Consider the following 24384-nt stretch of genomic DNA (forward strand, 5'->3'; position numbering starts at 1 on the left):
GTGGGCCGGAGTGGCCTGAGCAGAGCGGGGTTGGTCAGTGGGCGGGAGTGGCCTGAGCAGAGCGGGGTTGGTCAGTGGGCGGGAGTGGCCTGAGCACAGCGAGGATGGTCAGTGGGCCGGAGTGGCCTGAGCACAGCGAGGATGGTCAGTGGGCCGGAGTGGCCTGAGCACATCGAGGATGGTCAGTGGGCCGGAGTGGACTGAGCACATCGAGGATGGTCAGTGGGCCGGAGTGGCATGAGCAGAGCAGGGATGGTCAGTGGACCAGGGGCCTGAACAGAGCGAGGACAGTCAGTGGGCTGGGGGCCTGAGCGGAGCTTGGATGGTCAGTGGGTCGAAGGGGCCTGAGTAGAGCGAGGATGGTCAGTGGACTGGAGTGGCCTGAGCAAAGTGGGGATGGACAGTGGGCCGGAGTGGCCTGAGCAGAGTGGGGATGGACAGTGGGCCGGATTGGCCTGAGCAAAGTGGGGATGGACAGTGGTCCGGAGTGGCTCGAGCATTGTGGGCCATTGTTGGACTGGGTATTGTTGCAGGCGGTCAGTGGATTGTGAGACCAGGCAGGGCCCATGGGTAGGCCCCACTACAGAAAGACTTATCTTTTTAATTTTACTGTCATTTTTCTATCTTATATTGTGAACAACTGAGTAATGCAACATTTTTCCTTTCATTTCTCTATTCTGTATGAAAGATAGTGCCATATTTGTGGGGGGGGGGGGGGGATACTGTAAACGTTTTACTGTTCTCCAGTACTTCAGTACACGTGACAGTAAAGGATATTGTGTTCTATTCTAAGTAATGGAACTAATGATTGTGATAGGGACGGAGAGCATGGTTCGACTCTTTGAATATCTCACCAATTGAAGTACAGGGCCAGCCTGAAGTCATTACCTTTTTTGCAAAACTAGTGTCACAAATGAGGAACATATTGTAGCAGGGGCTGCTGCACTATTAGAGTAGGCAGACTAATACTGCGGTACAGCAATGCCTAAATGGATTGCTGTGAATAAGATCAGATCACCAACAATACCTGTACTCCGTGAGCTCAGTGGGTTGCAGTGGGAGGGCAGTGTGCTCTTGCTCCAACAAAACAGAGGTAGAAATTGCCCACGTTTTTGGCACTGATGCAGGCTTATTTCAGCTGAAAATTAGGTTCCTGACGTTAAATTCAGAATCGTGACATTCCGTCAGATGGCGATTAAAAGTTGTACAAATATTTCCTCTTCTCCCCATGGATGTGTTTTACGCCATAAGGAAACGTTAAAAGTTCAACCTCAGCTAAAGAAGGTAAGATCTGGTTGAAAATTATGAGCAGTGAGCAAGATAAAGGGAATTGATGAGAGATCTTATCAAATATCGGTCTTCGGGAGGGCCTTGACTTTGGATAATGATGAAGTAAACTAATATTCTGAAAATCACGAATACAGTAACTGGTCATTTACCTTTGTGATTGTCTGGGGGACCTTGCTGTCCTCAAAATGACTGCTGCATTTTCCTGCTTTATAAGACTGACAACACCCTCTGAAAGCATTTCTTTGGGATATCCTACAGGTGTGAATGATGCTATAAACTTCTGCTTTCCACTCAAGGTCAGCTGTTATCCTCAAATTATGTATCATCATTTTCATCATCAAAAATCAAATAATTTGTTGTTATGGATTCAACCCAATTATGTAAAATAGCAAAAATCTATTATTTATTCAAACTATGATTACAGTTCACATAATACTACATAATAAAGACCTAGGATGAATTCCATCGCGATATTAGTTCTATGATTTGTCATCGCCTGTTCTTTGCTTTCCCTGATTTTCTACAATGGAAAATATTTTCCAGCCGAGCAAAATGAGGAAAGTACTTACTTATAATCTGCATTGTGCTAATATCAAAGCGGATCCTGTGAAACACAGTGTACCCAGCTGCCAGGTAGTCGTTTTTACAAGAGCAGTCTTTCCTTCTGTTTCCATTATAAGGGCATTCATAAGGATTGTGCAGCCTGAATAAAATATGATACTGTCAGAAAGCCCTAGTACCATTCTTTTCATAGCAATATTCTGAACAATATCTATTGTGCGAGTCATTAATGATTTTCCTATCTTCAACCAAATTTGCATTACCCTCCCCCCATCCTATTCTGAGAGGACCTGTATTCAACACTTACCCAATTTTTTTTAATCAATGCTGCTCTGTATGCTAAAGGTGTTTTGTCCACTCTCCTCCAAGTGAGGTGATGCTCCCCTTCTGAATGATGTGAACAATGGCTGAGGTCACATTAAAGCTTGTAACAATACAAGAAAATGAGTGCATGGACATCCCCATTTACCTGCTAGGGTTTGGAAACATTTGCTGATCATATTGAGGTTTTGGGCCAAGAGCTGCTTTCCTATTGCAATGAGATGTTGTAAAAAGTGTTACAACGCAGTGCTTTCAACCTTATAAGCAACTATTGTCTTCTCTAAATTGCAGAAGTTTTAGGTTGAATCGCAAACCACATTCCAAATACTGGATTCTGCTGAGTGACGGAGCGTTAAATTAATCCATCCCATCTGAAGGCAGAGTGGATCATAGAATCATAGAATCCCTGCAGTGCGTGAGCAGGCCATTTCGCCCATCAAGTCCACACCGACCATCCCAACCAGACCCTGTAGGTTGCATCTTGTCATTAGTGGGCCAATTGTGTATTGGAGTCCTTGCATAGTAGGTGCCCATCATGGGGAATTGTGTATGTGTTGGCTACTGTTTCCTACCTACCCCCGGTGCAAGGTGAAGAATCGGAAGACACAGTGAACTGGTAATCATTCTGTCAGTGAAGCTTCACGCTGTGAGAAATTTGCCTGACTTTGCTATGAATTAAGAAAAGATAAATGCTCCTTTCAGAATACACTAAGTGATAACCATCCAGTGTAAATGAATAAAAGAGACTTATCACGCAAAATACAGGCGATCTTTGAACCCTGCAATTGTGAGGTTGGCAAGTTGTTGGTTCAAATCCCTTCTCTTGGATCTGTAGAAGATGACACCCTAATGAACAGCTGCTCGATCAGAATGCATGTCTTTCAACTGTTAAATGGAGGCCATTTTTTGGATCAGATCCTCTCACCATTTGAAAACCAAACCAACTGGTGCTCAGTCCAATATATATGCCTCAACCCCATACTGATCACAATCAGTTATTTATTTCATTTGCAGCTTTTGCTGTGTGAAAACAGTTACATTTATCCATGAAAGAAGGACTACATTTCAAAAAGCAATTAAGTATTTGAGCACATCCTAAATATGTGAAAGGGGGATTCATTATTAATAAAGACTGTCCGAAACGTTCTAAGTGTTGCGATTCTAGTAAGGGAGGTATTTACTATTCTGTCAGCCCGTTACTTACCTGTAGCCATAGACCTCAGAGTAGTTGTCGGCCTCTCCACTCAATAAAGTGATATATTCCCTGGGATAATCGGAATGCATTCCTGCACAATATATCTGCAAACCAAATGGATCAATATAATGATGTCACACTATCTAAATGGAGTCAAGTTAGGAAAAGGGGAAGTACAATGAGTTCTAGGTGTTCTTGTACATCAGTCAATGAAAGCAAGCATGCAGGTACAGCAGGCAGTGGAGAAAGCTAATGGCAACAAGAGGCATTGAGCATAGAAGCAAAGAGGTCCTTCTGCAGCTGTACAGGGCCCTGGTGAGACCGCACCTGGAGTATTATGTGCAGTTTTGATCTCCAGATTTGAGGAAAGACATTCTGGCTATTGAGGGGGTGCAGTGTAGGTTCACGAGGTCAATTTCCAGAATGGTGGGACTATCATATGTTGAAAGATTGGAGCAACTGGGCTTGTATACACTTGAGTCTAGAAGAATGAGAGGGGATCTGATTGAGACGTATAAGATTATTAAAGGATTGGACACTCTGGAGGCAGGAAGCATGTTTCTGCTGATGGGTGAGTCCAGAACCAGAGGACACAGTTAAAAAATCAGGGGTAGGCCATTTAGAACAGAGTTGAGGAGAAATTTTTCAACCAGAGAGTGGTGGATATATGGAATGCTCTGCCCCAGAAGGCAGTGGAGGCCAAGTCTCTGGATACTTTCAAGAAAGAGATGGGTAGAGCTCTTAAGGATAGTGGAATCAAGGGTTATGGGGATAAGGCAGGAACAAGATACTGATTGTGGATGACCAGCCATGATCATAATGAATGGTGGTGCTGGCTTGAAGGGCCGAATGGCCTATTCCTGCACCTATTGTCTATTGTCACTCATGATTCTGAGCAAACAGTATGCAGTTTGTTAATGTAATACCTTTATTATTTTGCCTTCAATTTTTAGCAGGTACTCTCCATCCTTTTGGACTTCTTTGGTCTTCTGGATATCACTGCAACTTGCTGAAACATCACCTTCAAAACATTGAAGAGTATATTAAGCATCATATCATCCAGATGATACGAAACCTCAATGAAAGATGTAGCTAAGAGGAGGGATCCTTGCCTCTTCAGTTAGAAAGGCTGTTTTGCCAGCATTGCACCAATGCAGTTGTGAGGGAGTGCTACACTGTCAGATACGTTGTCTTTCAGGTGAGGTATGATTTCTGAGGTAGAATCAAAGAATCCCTACAGCGTGGAAGTGGGCCATTCACTCCATTAAGTCCACACCCACTCTCCAAAAGGCATACCACCCATAAGCTATTTCCCTACTCTGTCCCTGTAACCCTGCATTCCCCATGGCTAATCCACCTAGTCTGGACATACCAGGTCACTATGGGCAATTTTAATGGCCAATCCACCTCACCTGCACATCTTTGGATTGTGGAAGGAGACCAGGGCATACAGAGGAAAACCTCACAGGTAAATGAGGAAAATGTGCCCAAGAGTGGAACTGACCCTGGGTCCCTGGGGCTGAGAGTCTGCAGTGCTAACCACCGTACCACCCTAGGTAGTTACAGGAGATTTCCCGCCATGATTGGAACAGCAGCAGCAGATATCACTCTGGTGTCCCAGGCAACATTTAGACCTCAATCAAAATGACTAGCAGTAGATTATCTGGACATTATTTGATTGCTAGTGCAAGATGAGTAAATGAGCAGCCACGCTCCCCTAGAGAACAACCAAGGACTAGTTAGCTCAGTTGGTTGGTTGGCCTGTTTGTGATGCAGAGTGATGCCAATAATGTGGGTTTCATTTCTGCTCTAGCTGAGGTTACCATGAAGGACTTCCCTTCTCAATCACACGCTGAGATGTGGTGGCCCTCAGGCTAAATCACTACCAGCTGTTTCTCTCTGATGAGGGAATGGTCCAGTAGATCTATGGTAATCATACCCTTATAGTGCACCAATGGCTATATTTCAGAAATACTTCACTGAATATGAAGCACTCCAAGATATTCTCTGGTGCTGCAAGACATCGCAAAGGACAAGTTTTCACAAAACAAAGTTCAAAGTGAGGAAAGTGGGAGTAGGAAATATTGGGCTCAATTTAACATGCGAGCAGGCAGCTACACCCAATGTGCTTTTGGCAGCATGCCCACTCTAGCCCAGCATGATTTGGAGTGTTGGTAGGTTGCCTGCTCCTGGCCTAACTGAGGCCACGACTCCTATGAAAGGGGTTGAGAGAGAGACCCTGGTGCTGTCAGTGCAACTCAGTGGGTCAAACCCTGTCGGCTGCTAGCTGGTGGGGGTGGGAAGGGAACCTCTCTTTACACCTCCTCCCCCCACCAAATTCCTTGATGCCAGAAGTCCCTTCTTGCAGTTTCCCTTCACAATTCCCCCTCATACCCAAACTTTCCTTAAGGCTGACCCTGGTAAGATCCCAGAATTAGGTGGATGTCTTAAGTTCATGGCCGAACATACCCTGCAACAGCAGCAGCACTGACTGTGATTCCTGCTGCTAATGTGCCTCTGGGCAGAGTTACTGGCCTCTGACTGACTGACGAACAGCTCTGTGAGGTACCATCACACCGCCCGCTCGCTCCCCACCCCCCCCAACCCGGACACTGATAAACATCTCAATTAACAGGCTCCCACCCAAACAATTGAAGTGGTACAAGAGCTCCTGAACAGACAGCAGCTCACCCCTCATATTGATACTGAGGTTCTGGGGGCCTAACGCTCAGCATATTGTGGCACAGTTGCAGTTCTCCTCCCTCTGGCCCAGGAGACCTGGGTTGAAGTCCCACCTTTTGCAGAGGTGTATGGCAACATGCGTGAACCAGCTAGATGAGAAAATATCGATAATCCAGCCTGGTTGCATTACTCGAAGTGCAAGGAACTAACTGATTATGTCTCACAGGATGCCACATACACTGCTGTTCCGCAGTCATGTGCTGAATAGCAATGCATCAGTTCACCAGTCACACGGACAGCAGCAACAAATAGGTTGAATCTTACACAATGAGTCCAGAAATGCGATTATTTCAAACATACAGGAACCAGAACACATGCTGTGTGGGCAGAATAAGTAAGAATACAATTGATAAAATAGAATAAAAACAATGTATCGCAATCGAGGGCAGAGAAAGCAGGCACAGAAGCAGATTCTTGAACTGTTCCTCTCTGGTGAGGAGTGCTGCTCAGTGTGAGCGTTGCTCGTGAAATCACGGAGTCCATGATTTTCCCACGTTATTGTCAATGCACATACACTGCAGCCTGTGCATCTGCAATTTCCCAACTCTCAGCAATTGCCACCAACAGTTGCACTGGGATTGCCAGCTATCGGAATCACCTCTACATTGAACAAAAACCATTCAAATGATATTTTTCCGTGTCAGGTTAATAAATAATAAAGCTGATATTTGAGAAGCATTTTAACTTTCGAATGAGGGATTGTTTCAGCATCACAGCGTGGGTGAACTAAAGCCAGAGGAGCCTCTCATTCTCAGCTGCTGAATGCTGCGTAGTGATTGGCCGCAGCTTGGCAGCGGTCTAATAGGATTTTCATTCCCTCCCTTTTGAATGGTCGCTGTCTGGCTGCCTGCATGTTGTGAATGAATCAGTTTTGTTTTTCAGGCCAAGTTCCATGACATTTGACTGAATGGGAACACTGACACTCTGTTTCAGAGCAGAAGCAAGGGAGGTTGGTTCTTAGTTGGGGGTGCAGGGGTGGGTGGGGGTGGGACGGGGTTGGTGAGGCGGGGAGGTGGGGTTGAATCCTCTCTTTGTTAACCCACTGGCAATTAGTTGTAGAAAAATCCAACCACTGTTCTCCGTGTGATCTTTTAACAATAAGGCTTGTGGCAGTATTTCTTTCAAGACTTTTCAATACAGCACACAGATGAAAGAAGGAATACCAAATTTCCTGATGGGGTGGCACAAATTAATTGTGAGCAATGTCATCACATGCGGAATTAAGTTCACTATATCTTTCTTTAAGAATACACAAATGTCAAAAAGTAGAAATCAAGTCACTTACAAGCATCATTGAAGCAAGGAGTCTGGAATTGTGGCTTTTGATTTGGAAGACACAGTTCACTAAGTTGACTATTATCAGTCAAGCATTGCACTTTCCTCTCCATTATCCCAACACCACAGGTCACTGAGCACTAAAATAATTTGAAAACAATCTTAATGAGAAATAGCATCATAGAATCCCTACAGTGCCTATTTGGCCCATCAAGTCTGCACAGACCCTCCACAAAACATCCCACCCAGACTTCCATTCTATCCCCGTAACCGCACATTTACCATGGCTAATCCACCCAGCCTGCCCACGATGGGGACTTAGCATAGCCAACCCATCTAATCATTGGGCTGTGGGAGGAAACCAGAGCACCCAGAGGAAACGCACATAGAGACTGGGAAAACGTGCAAACTCCATACAGACAGTCACCCAAGGTTGAAATCAAATCCAGGTCACTGGCGCTGTGAGGTGTACTGGTGCTGTGAGGTGTACTGGTGCTGTGAGGTGTACTGGTGCTGTGAGGTGTACTGGTGCACTGAGGTGTACTGGTGCTGTGAGGTGTACTGGTGCTGTGAGGTGTACTGGTGCACTGAGGTGTACTGGTGCTGTGAGGTGTACTGGTGCTGTGAGGTGTACTGGTGCTGTGAGGTGTACTGGTGCACTGAGGTGTACTGGTGCACTGAGGTGTACTGGTGCTGTGAGGTTTACTGGTGCTGTGAGGTGTACTGGTGCACTGAGGTGTACTGGTGCTGTGAGGTGTACTGGTGCTGTGAGGTGTACTGGCGCTGTGAGGTGTACTGGTGCACTGAGGTGTACTGGTGCTGTGAGGTGTACTGGTGCTGTGAGGTGTACTGGCGCTGTGAGGTGTACTGGTGCTGTGAGGTGTACTGGTGCTGTGAGGTGTACTGGTGCACTGAGGTGTACTGGTGCTGTGAGGTGTACTGGTGCTGTGAGGTGTACTGGTGCTGTGAGGTGTACTGGTGCACTGAGCCACCATTCCACCCTATGATTTACCTTCTCTATAACATATTTAAACAGTGGGACATTGGTGTTAATTCATTTCATTTTGCATGATTCCGAAATGCCTTGTTAGCCACTAAGTCAACTTATTCATTGATGCATAACTGCCTACAAGCCTCATAATTCTGCGTGGCTAATTTAACAAATGTTAAGTTTAAGCACTTCTGGACTTCATTATGATAATCTAGCTCTTGTGAACTCAAAATAAATTTTAAGAAAGTGAAGACCTGAGTCAAAATCAGAAATTGCTGGAGGAACTCAGCAGATCTTGCAGCATCTGTAGAGAAACAGCAGAGTTAAGATTTTCAGTCCAATGCGCCCCTTCTTCAGTACTAACAGCACAATTGTCTTGAGCTTATGCCTGAAACGTCGACTCTCCTGCTCCTTCGATGCTGCCTGACTTGCTGCACTTTTCCAACGCTGATCTCCAGCATCTGCAGTCCTCAATTTCTCCTAATAGCTGTAATTTCCTGTTTATTCTTCATGACAGCTTCTCTCTGTGGTATCAATGCTTGAGGCCTCAGTGCACAATGTGACTGGTACTGGAGTGCAATGCAATGCTGATGTGAGCTAGACTGTAGAGATGGCATCTTTTAATGAGAAGTTAAACTGAGGTGCTATCTGAAACAAATGTAAAGGATAATGTGGCACTATCCAAATGGAGGAGGACGGGAAGCTGTTACAGTGTAATGAGGAATACACACTGGGTACGGATCTTACATGTCCATTTAGAATGGTCTCGAGTATGACCACTGAGGCAAAATTGCTTGGTTGTTACTACACCACTCTCAGGATCCATGTTCCTTTAAGAGCTGTGCAACCAAATACATGTTAGGATCCATTCCCACTCCTGCAGACTAACAGCACAATTGCCTTTCAGTAATTGGATACCTCCACAAAAAGGACATGTATAACTAAGCTGCACTGATTATGAATGAACACAAAACAATTTGTCAGATGGGCTAAGTGGGTTGCAATCATTATAAGCAACTGATCACTTAGTAAATCCAGATTTTGCTATTTATTTTACCTGTTCTCCTGCCTAATTTCTTCTCTTCCCTTCTTCTCGAGAACATTGACTCCTTGTGGAATCCAAGCATGTAGATGTGACTTAGTTTCTGTACCTCATAAGGAGCCGATTATTCATGTGTTAACTTGAAAGTGGTTGTTAAAGTCTATTGGATCAATAGAGTCACAACCCTGATTGTGTCCTCCACCATCATCTACTCTCATGCACTTCCAAGTTGGATTCCTGGATAATAATCGGTAATTTGAGCGGAAGCTATTTTCCATTCCTTAAGCGTGGCTCCAGAGCCAATTTGTAGCATTTCTATTGCCGCTCTGGCTTCATCCAGTGAAACTGGCACAGGTGAAGATTGACTCTTCCTTGTCTATATATTGCAGGTACAGGCCCTCTTGTGGCACTGGGGTAGTGTCCCTAACACTGGACTCGAGGCCCAGGTTCAGGTCACACCTGCTCCAGATGTGTATAATACCATCTCTGATATTATGGATCAGAATAATAGGTTAGAACTTTTTTTATTTATATTGGAGGTACTCAAAAGTTAATCTGACCCATTCGAAAGTGGAGAACACTCAGCTATTCTCATTGAAATTTGATAACTAAAACTCTGCAGAAAAAACACACTTGTTCGAACTTTTAACCCCATGACAAAATGAAATCTTGAGTCAATTTTCTTTTTTCAGAAGATAGAAAACAAGACTGAAGGACAAATGAACGGCAAGAGTAGTTTTGAAACCCAACGTTACCTTGCTCCAAGCTCCCACCCTCCAGCTGGCTATTGGACGACACTCTCTGATGTTACATTCATGTATGTTGGGAGGTGGTGGACCAGGGCATCCACTGATTGAAGTTGATGGTAGGTCATATGAATAATGATCTTGGCCAGAGTGGACCTCAGTGCAGTAAACCATCCTTTGCTGATATCCTGGGCCACAGCTTGTTGAACACTATGTAGGTAAAATGAATATGCTTGAGTGGACACTATGATTCAGTGAAAACAGCTACAATACATTATTAGTCCTTGACCTGGACATAAATATTATCTCTCTTACTTACCTTCATCTGAAAATATGGTTATTCTCTACTTGATCAGTAGATTTAGCCCCTTTGACTTAAGGTATCTGTACAACAGTACATATCTAGACACGGTTAAAAATCACACAACACCAGGTTAGAGTCCGACAGGTTTAGTTGGAAGCAGAAGCTTTCGGAGCGCTGCCCTTTCACAACCACCTGATAAAGGAGCAGTGCTCCAAAAGCTAGTGCTTCCAAATAAACCTGTTGGACTATAACTCAGTGTTTTGTGATTTTTAACTTTGTCCACCCCAGTCCAATACCGGCATCTCCAAATTAAATCTTGACATGGGCTGTAAATTGCATCCAATAAGTTACTGACACACAGAATGCAACTTCAGCTCAAAACTAATACGGGCATCTTTTTCCATAATGACATGATGATCCAGTTTCCCAGGGGTCTGAGGGAGATCCAGCATGTTAAAACTGCTGACCATACCCAATGAAACGAATTGGCACTGCCTAAGGTTCTCAGTTGTTCAAAGCATTAATGTACAGATATAAGAAGCATTTGACAGAAAATAAAACAAATGAAATCGAAGTATTTCAAACAATAAGTAACTTGAGGCAACTTCCCATCTTAAAAATTGTTTTCTTAGCGTATCTCTGCAGAAAAACATGTGTTCCATCATAAATGACCAATGCACACAGGTAAAGGAACTTCTTCATCTATATGGCTTTGAAATCACTAACTTCAGTCTCTCCTGACAAAATATATATTTGTGAAAGTGAGTTGACTCAGATTGTCTACAATAAATTCTACTAAGGGTAGGTCTTCTTGTATCTGAAATTGACAAAGCCTGCATTTGTTGTTGTCAGAAAATACTACAAGTAAAACAAAATAAAAGTCTAGACACTTCCCTCACCCTTTAACTTAATTTTGTTTCAATGCTGTAATTTACTGGAAGTGAAACCTAACTGTTGTGTGACCAGAGCATCTGGGGCCTTGATCATAGAATCCCTACAGTGTGGAAGTAGGTATACAGCTAATTGAGTTCATACTGACCCTCCAAAGATCATCACACTCAGACCCATCCCCTTACCCAATCCCTGTAACCCTGCATATCCCATGGCTAATCCATCAAGCCTGCACAACCCTGGACTCTATGGGCAATTTCACATGGCCAATCCACCAAACATGCACATCTTTGGATTGTGGAAGGAAACTGGAACACCTGGAGGAAGCCCACACAAACACAGAGAAAATGTACAAATTCTACACAGATAGTTTGTTTAGATTAGATTAGATTGCTTAGTGTGGTAACAGGCCCTTCGGCCCAACAAGTCCATACCAACCTGCCGAAGCGCAACTCACACAGACCCATTCCCCTACATTTAGGTCTCCACCTAACACTACGGGCATTTTAGCGTGGCCAGTTCACCTAACCTGCACATTTTTTGGATTGTGGGAGGAAACCGGAGCACCTGGTGGAAACCCACGCAGACACGGGGAGAATGTGCAAACTCCACACAGAGAGTCGCCTGAGGCGGGAATTGAACCCGGGTCTCTGGCGCTGTGAGGCAACAGTGCTAACCACTGTGCCACCGTGCCGCCCACCTTGAGGATGGAATTGGACCTGGATCCCTAAGGCTGTGAGGCAGCAGTGCTAGGCAGTGCCGATGAATGAAAGGTTCAAATGTTTTATCTTAAATCATCATTAAGAAAAGAATATGAGATGAATACAAAAGGAATTAAGGTGAATTTGAGTCAAACATAATCCAGAAAAAGAAATTAAAATCGAGAGAGAGACATAGAAAGAAAAAATTAATAACAATATTTGAACATCTCAAACAAATACTGATTACCTATAGGAATGAGATTCATGGATTGAGAGACAGGAAGGAGAGTTTAAACTGTCCCTTTCTGGAGAGGTTGATATATGTTGCTGGAACATAGCATTTTCTCATTTTGAAAAGCACTAATTTTCTGTGAGGAGTTAAATTCATGCAACTTACAAGGAGATTGAAGATAAGCTGGACTGAGCAGTGGAGCAACATGAATTGTACAAATTCTTCTGGTGATTGGGAATTCATACGTTATTATCCACACAAGTTGCTGATGGTTTGTACATTAGGATTGGCACGCACATCACACCTGATGTTAGTTCTGAAGCAACATTTGGGCTAATTTTTTTTTCAGATTTGGATTAGAAGTCAACAGTTACTATTTGTTTGAAGTGACAGTTTGACTTTTTTTTTGGGAACCTATCACTAATGACTATGACAAAGGGGAGGCATGTGAGCTCACAGGAAATTTTTAAAACTTTCTGTGGGATACAGCAAAGTCTATACAATATCCACGTTTTATTATGGAGAAAGGTAAATGTGGGCCCCATCGTCCCATTTATTTTGCAACTTTGTGAAAGTTGACCCCTGGTTTGCTACTGGTTTTCTGGGTACACACTGCCCATGGAGAGTTTTGCTGTCAGATGCTATAAAATCATGGGCAGCGAAATGTACTTATTTTTAAATTTACATTTTTGAAGCTCTTTTTAACATCCACCATTCTCTAGTGAGAAGTGCTGACAACCACTCACTGTTTTGGGGAGCATGTTCACTTTAAACATAGTACAAACCACTGCCCTGCTTCCTATGTTTAGCAAAGCATTGGTGTTTGGCAACTTTGGTTTATGATGTTAGTGATTAATCTCCAACGTTGTCAGCTGTACAGTAATTTAGTGTCCTGAATGTGCACAGAGGAACAATTTAAGCTGATCTAAAAATGAAACAAAATCTTCTGCAAGCCAGTCTAAATGGATTGATATTGATGGCTCATTTTGGAGAGGCTCCAAACAGTTTTGGTTTCTTTTAATTCGATCAGTTCCTTAATGAGCATGTGTTGTATTAAATGCTTGTCCTCTGCTGCTAAATTCTCCATTTTCAGGTCAATCCTCTGGCAGATTTCTGCATTTTGTCACTTCATTAATCTTCCTTCTTCTGCTTGAGTCCCTCACCAATTCCACTCCAGATTTTGTTTTTTCTCTGTCACTGTTCAGATCTGGTATAAATTATTTCACTTCTAGCTAACCTCTTCTTCATCCTGGTTTATAGCTATGAACAAATCCACAAGAGCTGCTGTAGTGTTCAGGAGATGGGGCACGATCTTCAGTTTCAGCTTGATACTGATAACAACGTCACACTGAGATTTGTTTGGTATCAATCAAATCACTTCACAGGGTATATTGACCATGTACAATGGTTCAGTCAAGGGTCCCAACACCTTTATGGCAACACAGAAGTATTTGCTGGACATTTCATATAACTTATGCAAACATAATAGTGAAATAATATTGCTGAGTTATAAAGATTTTTATTTTTAATGCTCATAGCTTTGACTATTATGTTCTGCCAATATTTAACTAATTCTACTCATTAATTTTTTTCTCTCTGTTTCAGCATAGATCTGTCATCTCTGCCAAAGATTTGATCACTTAAATAATTGCAGTTTGAAAGGTCCACATGTGACAATACCTGCGTTTACAACCATTGGGTTAACTTCATTTCTTAGGTAGTAAAATTCTATGACCAGGAATTTCGAAAGAGTTTAGGTGGTAGCCTCAAACCCAAGAATGGATCTGAGCCAGGAGTGTCCACGTTTGTACAATGTATGTGACTGAAGAGTGAAGATTATGAGGCCTTTTTAATTTTCCAGACTAATGCATACCACAATTCCCTAGTGGGCAGGTTGCTTAACTACTGCTATGCTTACAGCTAAGCCTGGTGCAGTTCGCATCTTGGGTTTACACTTTTGTTGAAGTTGCAGAAGAGTGATCAGTCCTGGATTCCGCAAATTGCTTTTCTCTTCCTGAATGAACATCTTCATCACTATCACAAAACAATACTCTTGAAGAGTTGTTAATGTGACACCTTGAACCACACCATTTGTTACCTCTAGATCCAATTATCCCAATGCTTTACTAGCCCATTTCTGTCTTCCACCATCCATTAGGTTGAGTTCAGTCAGAACTGTGATGCCCAATTCATAACTCGCATCGAGTCTTATTCACCCATCACCTCTAACTCACTGACCTATATTGGTTCTGGATTTATCAGTATCTCAGCATTACAATATTCATCATTGTTTGCTAATCCATCCTAGTCTGTCCTTACCCTATCTCTATAACCTTCTTTAGTCCTACCATCCTGGAGTATCTCTATTGCTCCAATCTGGTCTCTTCTGCACATCCAGGTTTATCCATGCTCCCAGTGGCACCCAATTCTTTCAGATGCCTACAGTCCTATTTCTGAATTTTTCTCTCTACCTGTCGCTCATATTTTAAGTAGTTCTTTAAAACAGGCCTCCATGGCCAATCTTTCAGTTATCTGATCTAATATCTCTTTATGTGCATCTGCAATCATCACTCCACTGTAGTGTGTGACCTGAGGATATAAAGATCTCATACTCCATCTTAATTTATATAGACACTTGAATCATGTCATTCTACGAGAAGCATGCTCCTTGGTGATATACCCATTGCTTAATACCAGCCTAGGCACTTATGCGTATCAAGATTGTAATGTTGGTACATAATAGTTAACTATTAGAAATGTCATTGGATTCCCCAATACCATGATGTCCATGTTAGTTTCTTGTCTTCGATGACATACAGCATGGAAACCGATCTTTCTGTTCAACTAGTCCACGCCAACCATGTTCCTCAACTAAATGGGTCCCATTCAGCAGCGTTTGGCCTATATCCCTCCAAACCTTTCCTATCCATGTGCTTATTCAAATGTCTTTTAAATATTGGAATTGTATCTACACCAACCCCTTCCTCTGGCAGTTTATTCCACACATGAACTTCTCTGTGTAAGAAAGTTACCCCTCATGTCTTTTTTTCCTCTCACCTTAGAAATAAGCCTCCAAGTTTTGAACTCCCAAGGGAAAAGACCTTCTATTGTTATTCACCTTATCTCTGCCCCTTATGATTTTTTAAACCTCCATAAAGGTCACCCCTTAACCTCCCCGCTCCAGTGAAAAGGTCCCAGCCTATCCTGCCTATTTTTAGAACTCAAACACACCATTCCCAGCAACATCCTGGTAATCCTTTTCTGAACCCTCTCCAGTTTAATTATGTCCTTCCTACAGTAGGAGGACCAGAACTGTACACAGTATTCCAAAAGTGGCTTCAGCAACATCCTGTATAACCTCAACGGCATCCCAACTCAATATTCTGAATAATGAAGGCAAGCATGCAAAATGCTTTCTTAATGGTCTTGTCCACCTTTGGCTCATGTATCTGAACCCCTAGGTCTCTGTTCTACAATAGTATCAGGGCCCTACCATTAATTGCATAAGTCGAGAGTGTGGTGCTGGAAAAGCACAGCAGGTCAGGCAGCATCCAAGGAGCAGGAAAATCGACATTTCAGGCAAAAGCCCTTCATCTGTAACATTGATTGTCCTACTCCTCGGATGTTGCCTGACCTGCTGTGTTTTTCCAGCACCACACTCTCGACTCTAATCTCCAGCATCTGAAGTCCTCACTTTTGTCTCATTAATGGTAATAAGTCCTGCCCTTGTCAGTTTTACCAAAATGCAATACCTCACATTTATCCAAATTAAACTCCATCTGCCAGTCCTCAGCCCATTGACCCAACTGATCAAGATAGAGTCATAGAGATGTACAGCATGGAAACAGACTCTTTGGTCCAACCCGTCCATGCCGACCAGAAATCCCAACCCAATCTAGTCCCACCTGCCAGCACCCGGCCCATATCCCTCCAAACCCATCTCTTTGAAATCTTAGATCGTCTTCTTCACTGTCTATTATATCCCCAATTTTGGTGTCATCTGCAAACTTACTAATCATGCGTCCTATATTCTCATCCAAACTGTTTATATAAATGACAAACAAAAGTGGACCCAGCACCGATGCCTGTGGAATATTGCTGTTTACAATTCTCCAGTCCAAAAAACAGCACTCCACCATCACTCTCTGTCTCTGTCTCTGTCTTACAAGAGACAGTATAAGCATTGCTGCATCAGAGTGAAACAGCCTACTAGAGGTAAATATGGTTAAAAATCACACAACACCAGGTTATAGTCCAACAGGTTTAATTGGAAGTACACTAGCTTTTGGAGTGACGCTCCTTCATCAGGTGATTGTCAGGTGATTGAAGGAGCGTCACGCCAAAAGCTAGTGTGCTTCCAATTAAACCTGTTGGACTATAACCTGGTGTTGTGTGATTTTTAACTTTGTACACCCCAGTCCAACACCGGCATCTCCAAATCAGAGGTAAGCACGTACTACTTTGCACATTGCCCAATTATTAAATTGTTTCCACGCTCCCAGGACCTATGAATCCCCTGTTTGTTTGTTTGATTACTCTTAAAATCGGATTACTTATATGAATCTGCGCATTTTCTATTCGTGTCAGCACTTCATCTCCCTGAGTCATGTGTTTATAGACCTCTCCTGAAATAAACATGAGTTTTGTTTCATGGATTGTTTGTTTCTTGTCATGTAATTATTTTTATGACTCATTTTTATGACTCGGAGTTAAAGTGAAAAAGTTACAATGTCAGAGTGGAAGTTGATCCAAGGAAATTCCACTCAGTTCCCTCAAAATACTTTTGAACACAGATTTTACATCACAAAACGCAAATTGGCTTATCACACCTATTGGCTTTATGCAGAATCAGGAGACAAAAGAATCAAATCCCAACCGAGGAATTTAGAATTAGAATCCCTGCTGTGTGGAAACAGGCCCTCCAGTCCAACAAGTCCAAACTGACCCTCTGCAGAGTAACCCATCCAAACCCATCCCCTCTACCCTATTTTTACCCGTGACTAATGCACCTAACCTACATGTCCCTGAACATGATGGGCAATCTAGCATGGCCAATTCACCTAACCTACACATCTTTGGACTGTGGGAGGAAACACATGCAGACATAGGAGAATGTGCAGACTCCACACAGACAGTCACCCGTGGCTGGAATTGAACCCGGATGCCTAAAGCTGTGAGGCAGCAGTGCTACCCATTGAGCCACCATGCCACCCAAGCACTCTGCACTTGTTATATTTGTGGGGCTGAGATTTCCTTGGATTGTTATGCAGAGTAGGATGGGAGGAGGGCAGTGTAGATCTGTTCAATGTGACACTTTTTCAACATGACTCGTCAAGTCCCACTCAAAGCGAACTGAAGAAGGCCAGCTGAAATTTCCCAACTGCAAACAGCTACTTGCAAGCTGAATTTAGTGGCTGTAATACGCAGGCACAAAGTGAATGTATTTTGTAGAAGAATACTGCTGTTGACTTCAATTCATAGTTATTCAGGAAAATAAAAGCAGCCACCGTCACAACCTCCACCCCACCCCCCACCATAAAACTCCACAAGACGCCCAAAAACTACAGATTGCAGCTTTTTTCAAATGTACAATTCTTTACGCGAGGTCAAAATAAGTTGTTTTAGCCTACACAAGATGCATTCTGCTGCGTGCCACCTCATGGCTGCTAACTGGTCGTATACTTTCAATGGATATTAGTTGCAGCCAAACAATTCTACTTTTTCAAATTCCATGCTGGAAATTCCTTTGTCGTAATATGCTTTTTTTTTAACTTTTCCCAATATCGATAGCTTTATGTCTACATTAAAGTCCAATCTGTCCTTTCTAAAGCCAACCACTTTTTAACCGGCACTTTTTTTGAATGAATGTATGTCACAAAGCTAGTCCTTTTTTTTCTAAAAGCTCTTCATTGGTTCAAGGATATTCTGTTGTTGATTTTCTTTCAGAGGGGTAATAAACCAGGCCGGGCTCCGATCAGACTGCTTTGGTATGGAGATGCAAAGGATTTTGAGAGGCCTTTGGTTCTATGTAAATAGATGAGACTTCAGGCCAAAGTGGTCATGTTGGAGAAGTGACCTGTAAAATGAAAGGGGTGTGGTCAGCTCTTTAGCTGAGCAGTTTAGTTCAGTCCAGAACTGGTTGGGAGTTTAACAGTGAGCTGTGTGGAAACTCTCTCTTCTGCCCTTCTAACTTCAACCTGTAAACATCCGACCCTTTGTTGTACTGTGTTTTAAAGGGGGTTTGCTTTTTGGGACTGTTGTGTATATTCGGAATAGCGTAATTAAGTCTAATTTGGATAAACTGGGTTCTGTAGGGGTTCTTTATTCTGTCTTCGTGTTTCACTGTGTAATTTTGTGAATAATTTTTTTTTGTCTGTTTAAACCTGGTAGTCATCCTGACTAACTTAATCCAGGTAATTTTCATTTTACACTTACCAAAAATTGCAAAGTTATGGTCTGGGCTGCTTGTTTAAGAATGTTTTGCATGGTCTGGCTTGGTCCAGAACAATACAAATTAGGACCATTCAGCCCATTGAGCCTGTTCCACCATTCACTAAGTTCACGAAGGTTGAGTTATAACTTCAAATCTGCGTTCCTGCCAATTCATGATAACCTTTCACCCCCTTGCTCAACAAGAATCTGTCTACTCCTGCCTTAAAAATATTCAAGGTGTCTGCTTCCATCATACTTTCAGGAAGAGAGTTCCAAACACTCATGACTATCTGACAGAAAAATAGTCATCTAATCTCTGATTTAAATGGGCAGACCCTGATTTTAAAACAGTGAGCCCCTATTTCTAGATTCTGTCATAACAGAACACATCCTTTCCACGCCCACCCCGTCAAGACCCCTCAGGATCTGATATGTTTCAATCAAGTCACCCTTTTAGACTCCAGCGGAGATAAGCCTAGCCTGTTCAATATTCCCTCAAAACATCTCCATTCCAGGTATTAGACAAATGAATCTCCTCTGAACTGCTTTCTTTTACTTTCATTGACTTGCTTCCTTAAATAAAATGACCAATATTGGACACACTACACCAGATACAGTTTCACCTGCATAACTGGTGTCGTGTATGACTGAAATGTAACCTCCATTCTCTTGCATTCGACTCCTCTCAACAATAAATGATAACATTCTATTAGTTTTCCTAGCTGTGATTCATGCATGAGGACAGCAACATCTCACAGTATTGCAATCTCTCATCACTCAGATAATATATTTATTTTTAAATTCTGTCTAATTCAAATTTTCCAATATTACAGCCTATTTGTCATATCTTTGCTCACTTATTTAACCCATCTGCATTTCTTGTAACCTCATTATATCCTCTTCTGAACTTATGGATGTAGGTTTGCTCACTGAGCTGAAAGGTTCGTTTTCAGATGATTTGTCACCATACTAGGTAACATCTTCAGTGAGCCTCCAGATGAAGCACTGGTAGTGTAGCCCACTTTCTATTTATACGCTTGGGTTTCCATGGGTTGATGACGTCATTTCCTGTGGTGATGTCATTTCCGATGGTGATGTCATTTCTTGTTCTTTTTCTCATGGGGGTGGTAAATGGGATCCAAGTCAATATGTTTGTTGATAGAGTTTTGGTTGGAATGCCATGCTTCTAGGAATTCTCGTACATGTCTCTGTTTGGCTTTTGCTAGGATGGATGTATTGTCCCAGTCAAAATAGTGTCCTTCCTCATCCGTATATAAGGATACTAGTGAGAGTAGGTCATGTCTTTTTGTGGCTAGTTGATGTTCATGTATCCTGGTGGCTAGTTTTCTGCCTGTTTGTCCAATGTAGTGTTTGTTACAGTTCTTGCAAGGTATTTTGTAAATGACATTAGTTTTGCTTGCTGTCTGCATAGGGTCTTTCAAGTTCATTAGCTGCTGTTTTAGTGTGTTGGCGGGTTTGTGGGCTCCCATGATGCCAAGGGGTCTGAGTAGTCTGGCAGTCATTTCCAAGATGTCTTTGGTGTAGGGGAGAGTGGCTAGGGTTTCTGGACGTGTTTTGTCTGCTTGTTTCGATTTGTTGTTGAGAAATCGGCGGACTGTGTTCACTGGGTACCCATTCTTTTTGAATACACTCTATTGGTGATTTTCTGCATGCTAATGAACTCCACAAGATATCAAAAAACAGCTGAAGGCACGAGACAATTCAAAGTACCCAGCCAACATTCTGGCAATTCTACTGAAGATGTGTGTTCCAAAAAAATTGCAGTGGATCTATCAAGTATTCCAGTAGAACTCCAACACTGACATCTACCCAACAGTGTGGAAAATTGTTCAGGTGATCAACTGTATACAAGAAATAAGGCCAAACAAATCCAATCAGTCGAGAGTGTGGTGCTGGAAAAGCACAAAAGGTTAGGCAGCATCTGAGAAGCAGGAGAATTGACGTTTCGAACAAGAGCACCACACTCTCGACTCTGATCTCCAGCATCTGCAGTCCTTACTTTCTCAGATTTGATTTTAAATCTAATCATCAATCTTGAGACAAATCATTCATCATTGGCGATCCCTCGCAGATGAGGATAACTCTCTTTCAATCTCGGGGTGAGTCCGGAGGTGGCTGTACACACTGATGCAGCCAATGCAGGCTCTGTTACACTTGGGGCAAAAGATGATTGCAGCAAGGGGTGGGTGGGATGTTCGTGTGGCAGCATGCTTCCTTCACTGTTTCCATCTGGCTTCTGCTTTGACCCTGACGGCAACTCGAGGTGCTTGACACCTTTCCGGATGCTTCTCCTTTAGTTTGGCCAGTCTTGGATAAGTGATTCCCAGGTGTCTACGGGAATGTCGCACTTCACCAGTGAGGCCTTGAGGGTATCCCTGAAATCCGTCCTCTGTCCACCTGGGGTTTGCCTGCCATTCCCGAGCTGGGAGTAGAGCACTTGCGTGGGGAGTCTCGTGTTGGTCATGTGGAGGATGTGCCCAGCCCATCGTAGCTGATCAAGGGAGGGTCAGAGCCTTGATGCTGGGGATGTTGGCCTAGTCGAGTACTGTGGTATTGGTGTGTGTCTGTCTTCCCAGTGGATTCACAGGATCTTGCACAGACAGCACTGGTGAGACTGCTCCAGGACCTGAGGAGTTTGCTGCAGAGAGTCCATGTCTCACAGCAGTATAGGAGGGCAGCAACTACAACCAGTTTAGAGATCTTGCGGTGGTAGTTATAGCAATAACTTGCCACTGACACTCAGTTCAGGTTTCATCAGGGCGACTTAGCCTTGATTTAAACATTGACAATGGAAGATGGCTGTGGTTGTTGAATGAGAGTCATTTCAGTTCTAGGTCTAGGGTCCTCAGAGTAGTATCCAAAGCCCACCACCTTTAGCTGCTTCACCAATGACCTTTCCTCCATCATAATGTCAGAAGTGGGAATGTTCACTGATGATTGCACAATGTTCAACACCATTCACGAACTCCACAGATAGTGAAGCACTCTTGTGTCCAAATGCAGCAGGACCTGGACAACATCCAGACTTGGTCTGAGAAGTGGCAAGTAAACTTTGTGCAACACTTTACACCAGACAAAGTGCTGAACTGGGTTAGCTGGGTAAATACAATGGCTATGGAGCAGGAGAGAGGCTAGGAATTTTGCAGGAAGTACCTCATCAGCTAACTCCCAAAAGCCTCTTGACAATCTACAAAGCACAAGTCAGGAATGTGATGGAATACTCCCCACTCACCTGGATGGCTGCAGTTCCAACAGCACTCAAGAAGCTTGACATCATCCAGTGCAAAGCAGCCACTCGACAGCACCCTATTCACATACATGCAGTCCCTCCAGCACAACGTTCAGAGCAGCAGTGTGTACTAATGACAAGATGTGTCGCAGAAATTCACTAAGGCTCATTAGACAGCATCTTCCAAAGACACAACTACTTTCACTTAGAAGGACAAGGCAGCAGATATATGGGAATACCACGATCTGCAGGTTTCGTTGCCAAGCCACTCACCATCCTGACTTGGAAATATATCACCGTTCCTTCAGTGTCACTGGGTCAAAATCCTCTCTGCTTTACTCTACTCTCTCCCTTACTGTATGGTGGGTGTACTTGGACCAAACTGACTGCAACAGATCAAGAGGGAGGTTCACTACCACCTTCTCAAAGACAACTATGGATGGGTAATAAATGCAGGCCCATCCAGCAATGCTCACATCCCATGAATGAATAAAGCAACACAATCAGCAACATGACAATCATCAGAAACTCCTAAAATTGGCAAACTTGAGTCTGCAACATTTCGCTGATTCAAACTATTTAAAGACCAGACAAAAGCTGAAAGATAGGATTAACATTTAATGATACAGTTATATATAATGTATAAAATAATCATCTTAAATGGTGGAGTGGGCTTGAGGGGCTGAATGGCCTACGTCTGCTCCTATATTCAATGTTTCTATTTTATATAATAGCTTTAAATCTCATTCTATAACATTTGGAATTGGTACCAAAGTGCATTTTAAATGATTAACCAAAAATGGACATGCACGACTTTCATTGGGATGTTTGCTTTTTTTCTGTGTATAGCAAATCACTTGTTTTTCCAAGAGACTACTGTCCAAAAAGATAAACATGGAATGAGTCCGAATTATTATTTATACTGCAGAGTCAGTGTCACAATCAGATGCAGTTAAATAAAATGAGACAAAGCATCCCATCCAAGTTAACTCCCCAAAATGGAAACATTTTAAAACACACCAAGAGCTAATGGACCTCCACTGAGCTGCTTAACTTGTGGAAATGGGAGAAATTTGCAAGTGGATAACGGTGAAGTGTTTTTAATTGGTTTAGCAACTCAACTATGTGCACAGAAGCAAAATATTTTATTTGTTTTCTAGAATATTTGAGTTAATCATACAATGTGCCATATTATACACGTGTCACGCATTGCCAGTCAATCACATCCAGTTGTGGTCATGGAACAAACAGCAGGGAAAGTTTCCCTCTGCTCTGTGCCTGGGAACTACACAGATCAGGGGAAAATGAAGGGAGACTTGAAATGACAGTCTCCATCACTCCCACACTGTTTTAGTATTTTCAGAAATGCTTCTAGGTTGCACTGGGTTTGCACACCTAGTAAAAGTAAATTTTATTAGGCTAGTGACAGAAAATTACACTTGTGAATTAGATGTTACTCTCCATATTCTTCAGGAAAGAACAACACTTGGGAATTTTGCCGCACTTTGATCTTCATGACTACCCTTTACTCCTCAGGCTGTTGTTGGCAATAGAGGGTTTGAGTTATGAGGAGGGGCTGGACAGGCTGGGACTCTTTTCCTGGAGTATAGGAGGTTGAGGGGTGGCCTTATAGAGGTTTATAAAGTCATGAGGGGCACAGAGAGGGGTGAATAGCCAAGGTCGTTTCCCTCGGGTGAGGGATTTCATGACGAAGGGGCAAATGTTTAAGGAAGAGGAGAAAGATTTTAAGAAGGACTGAGGGGCAACTTATTAAACTCCCAGACGAAGTGGTGGATGCGGGTACAGTCATAAAGTTTAAAATATATTTAGATAAGTACATGAATAAGAAATGTTTGGAGGGATATGGGCCAAGTGCAGGCAAGAGGGATTAGTTTAGTTTGGGATTATGGTCGGCATGGACTAGCTGGACCGAAAGGTCTGTTTCCACGCTGTATGATTCGATGGCTCTTAACATCTCATTCGATTCAATAGGCATTTTTCAAAGGGTTCCTGTGACATTGTGGTAGTGTCCCCATCTTTGATCCAGAAGACCTGGATTCGAATACCACCTGCTCCAGAGATGTGTCATGTCACGTCTGAACACGTCAATTAAGAGAATTGACATCTTTCAAATTGAAGAAATTTGAGGAAGAGACCAACTAACTCTCCTGCCAGTGTTGACTGAAAAATTACTATTCAACTTAATCCTGCTGCCCAGATCTTGGTCCATAGATTGTAGGAATATGATTACGTTACACATCTGTGTCTTGTTCATAGGTGTTCTGCAAAGGCAAGCTGTTATTGAGTGAGGGTGTTAAACGCAGAAGCACAGAACAGAGAAACTAGGAGCAAAAATGGACCATTCGGCCCTTTGAGCCTATTCTGTCATTCATTGTGGTCATGGCTGATCA

At 42.9% G+C, this 24384-nt stretch overlaps 1 protein-coding gene across 2 annotated transcripts in view; it reads right to left on the minus strand.

Annotated features, from left to right (window-relative positions):
- LOC140458248 (A disintegrin and metalloproteinase with thrombospondin motifs 20) overlaps positions 1 to 24384 on the minus strand; it is a 378126-nt gene that overhangs the window by 25976 nt on the left and 327766 nt on the right. For both annotated transcript variants that reach the window (XM_072552607.1, XM_072552608.1), the window contains 5 exons: positions 10173 to 10373; positions 7395 to 7524; positions 4294 to 4388; positions 3377 to 3471; positions 1860 to 1993 (listed from right to left, as the gene is read on the minus strand). In XM_072552607.1, the coding sequence (XP_072408708.1) occupies positions 1860 to 1993; positions 3377 to 3471; positions 4294 to 4388; positions 7395 to 7524; positions 10173 to 10373 (655 nt within the window). The remainder of the gene's footprint in view (positions 1 to 1859; positions 1994 to 3376; positions 3472 to 4293; positions 4389 to 7394; positions 7525 to 10172; positions 10374 to 24384) is intronic.

Source organism: Chiloscyllium punctatum, chromosome 32 (genome assembly GCF_047496795.1).
Source record: "Chiloscyllium punctatum isolate Juve2018m chromosome 32, sChiPun1.3, whole genome shotgun sequence".
Classification (NCBI taxonomy): Eukaryota; Metazoa; Chordata; class Chondrichthyes; order Orectolobiformes; family Hemiscylliidae; genus Chiloscyllium; species Chiloscyllium punctatum.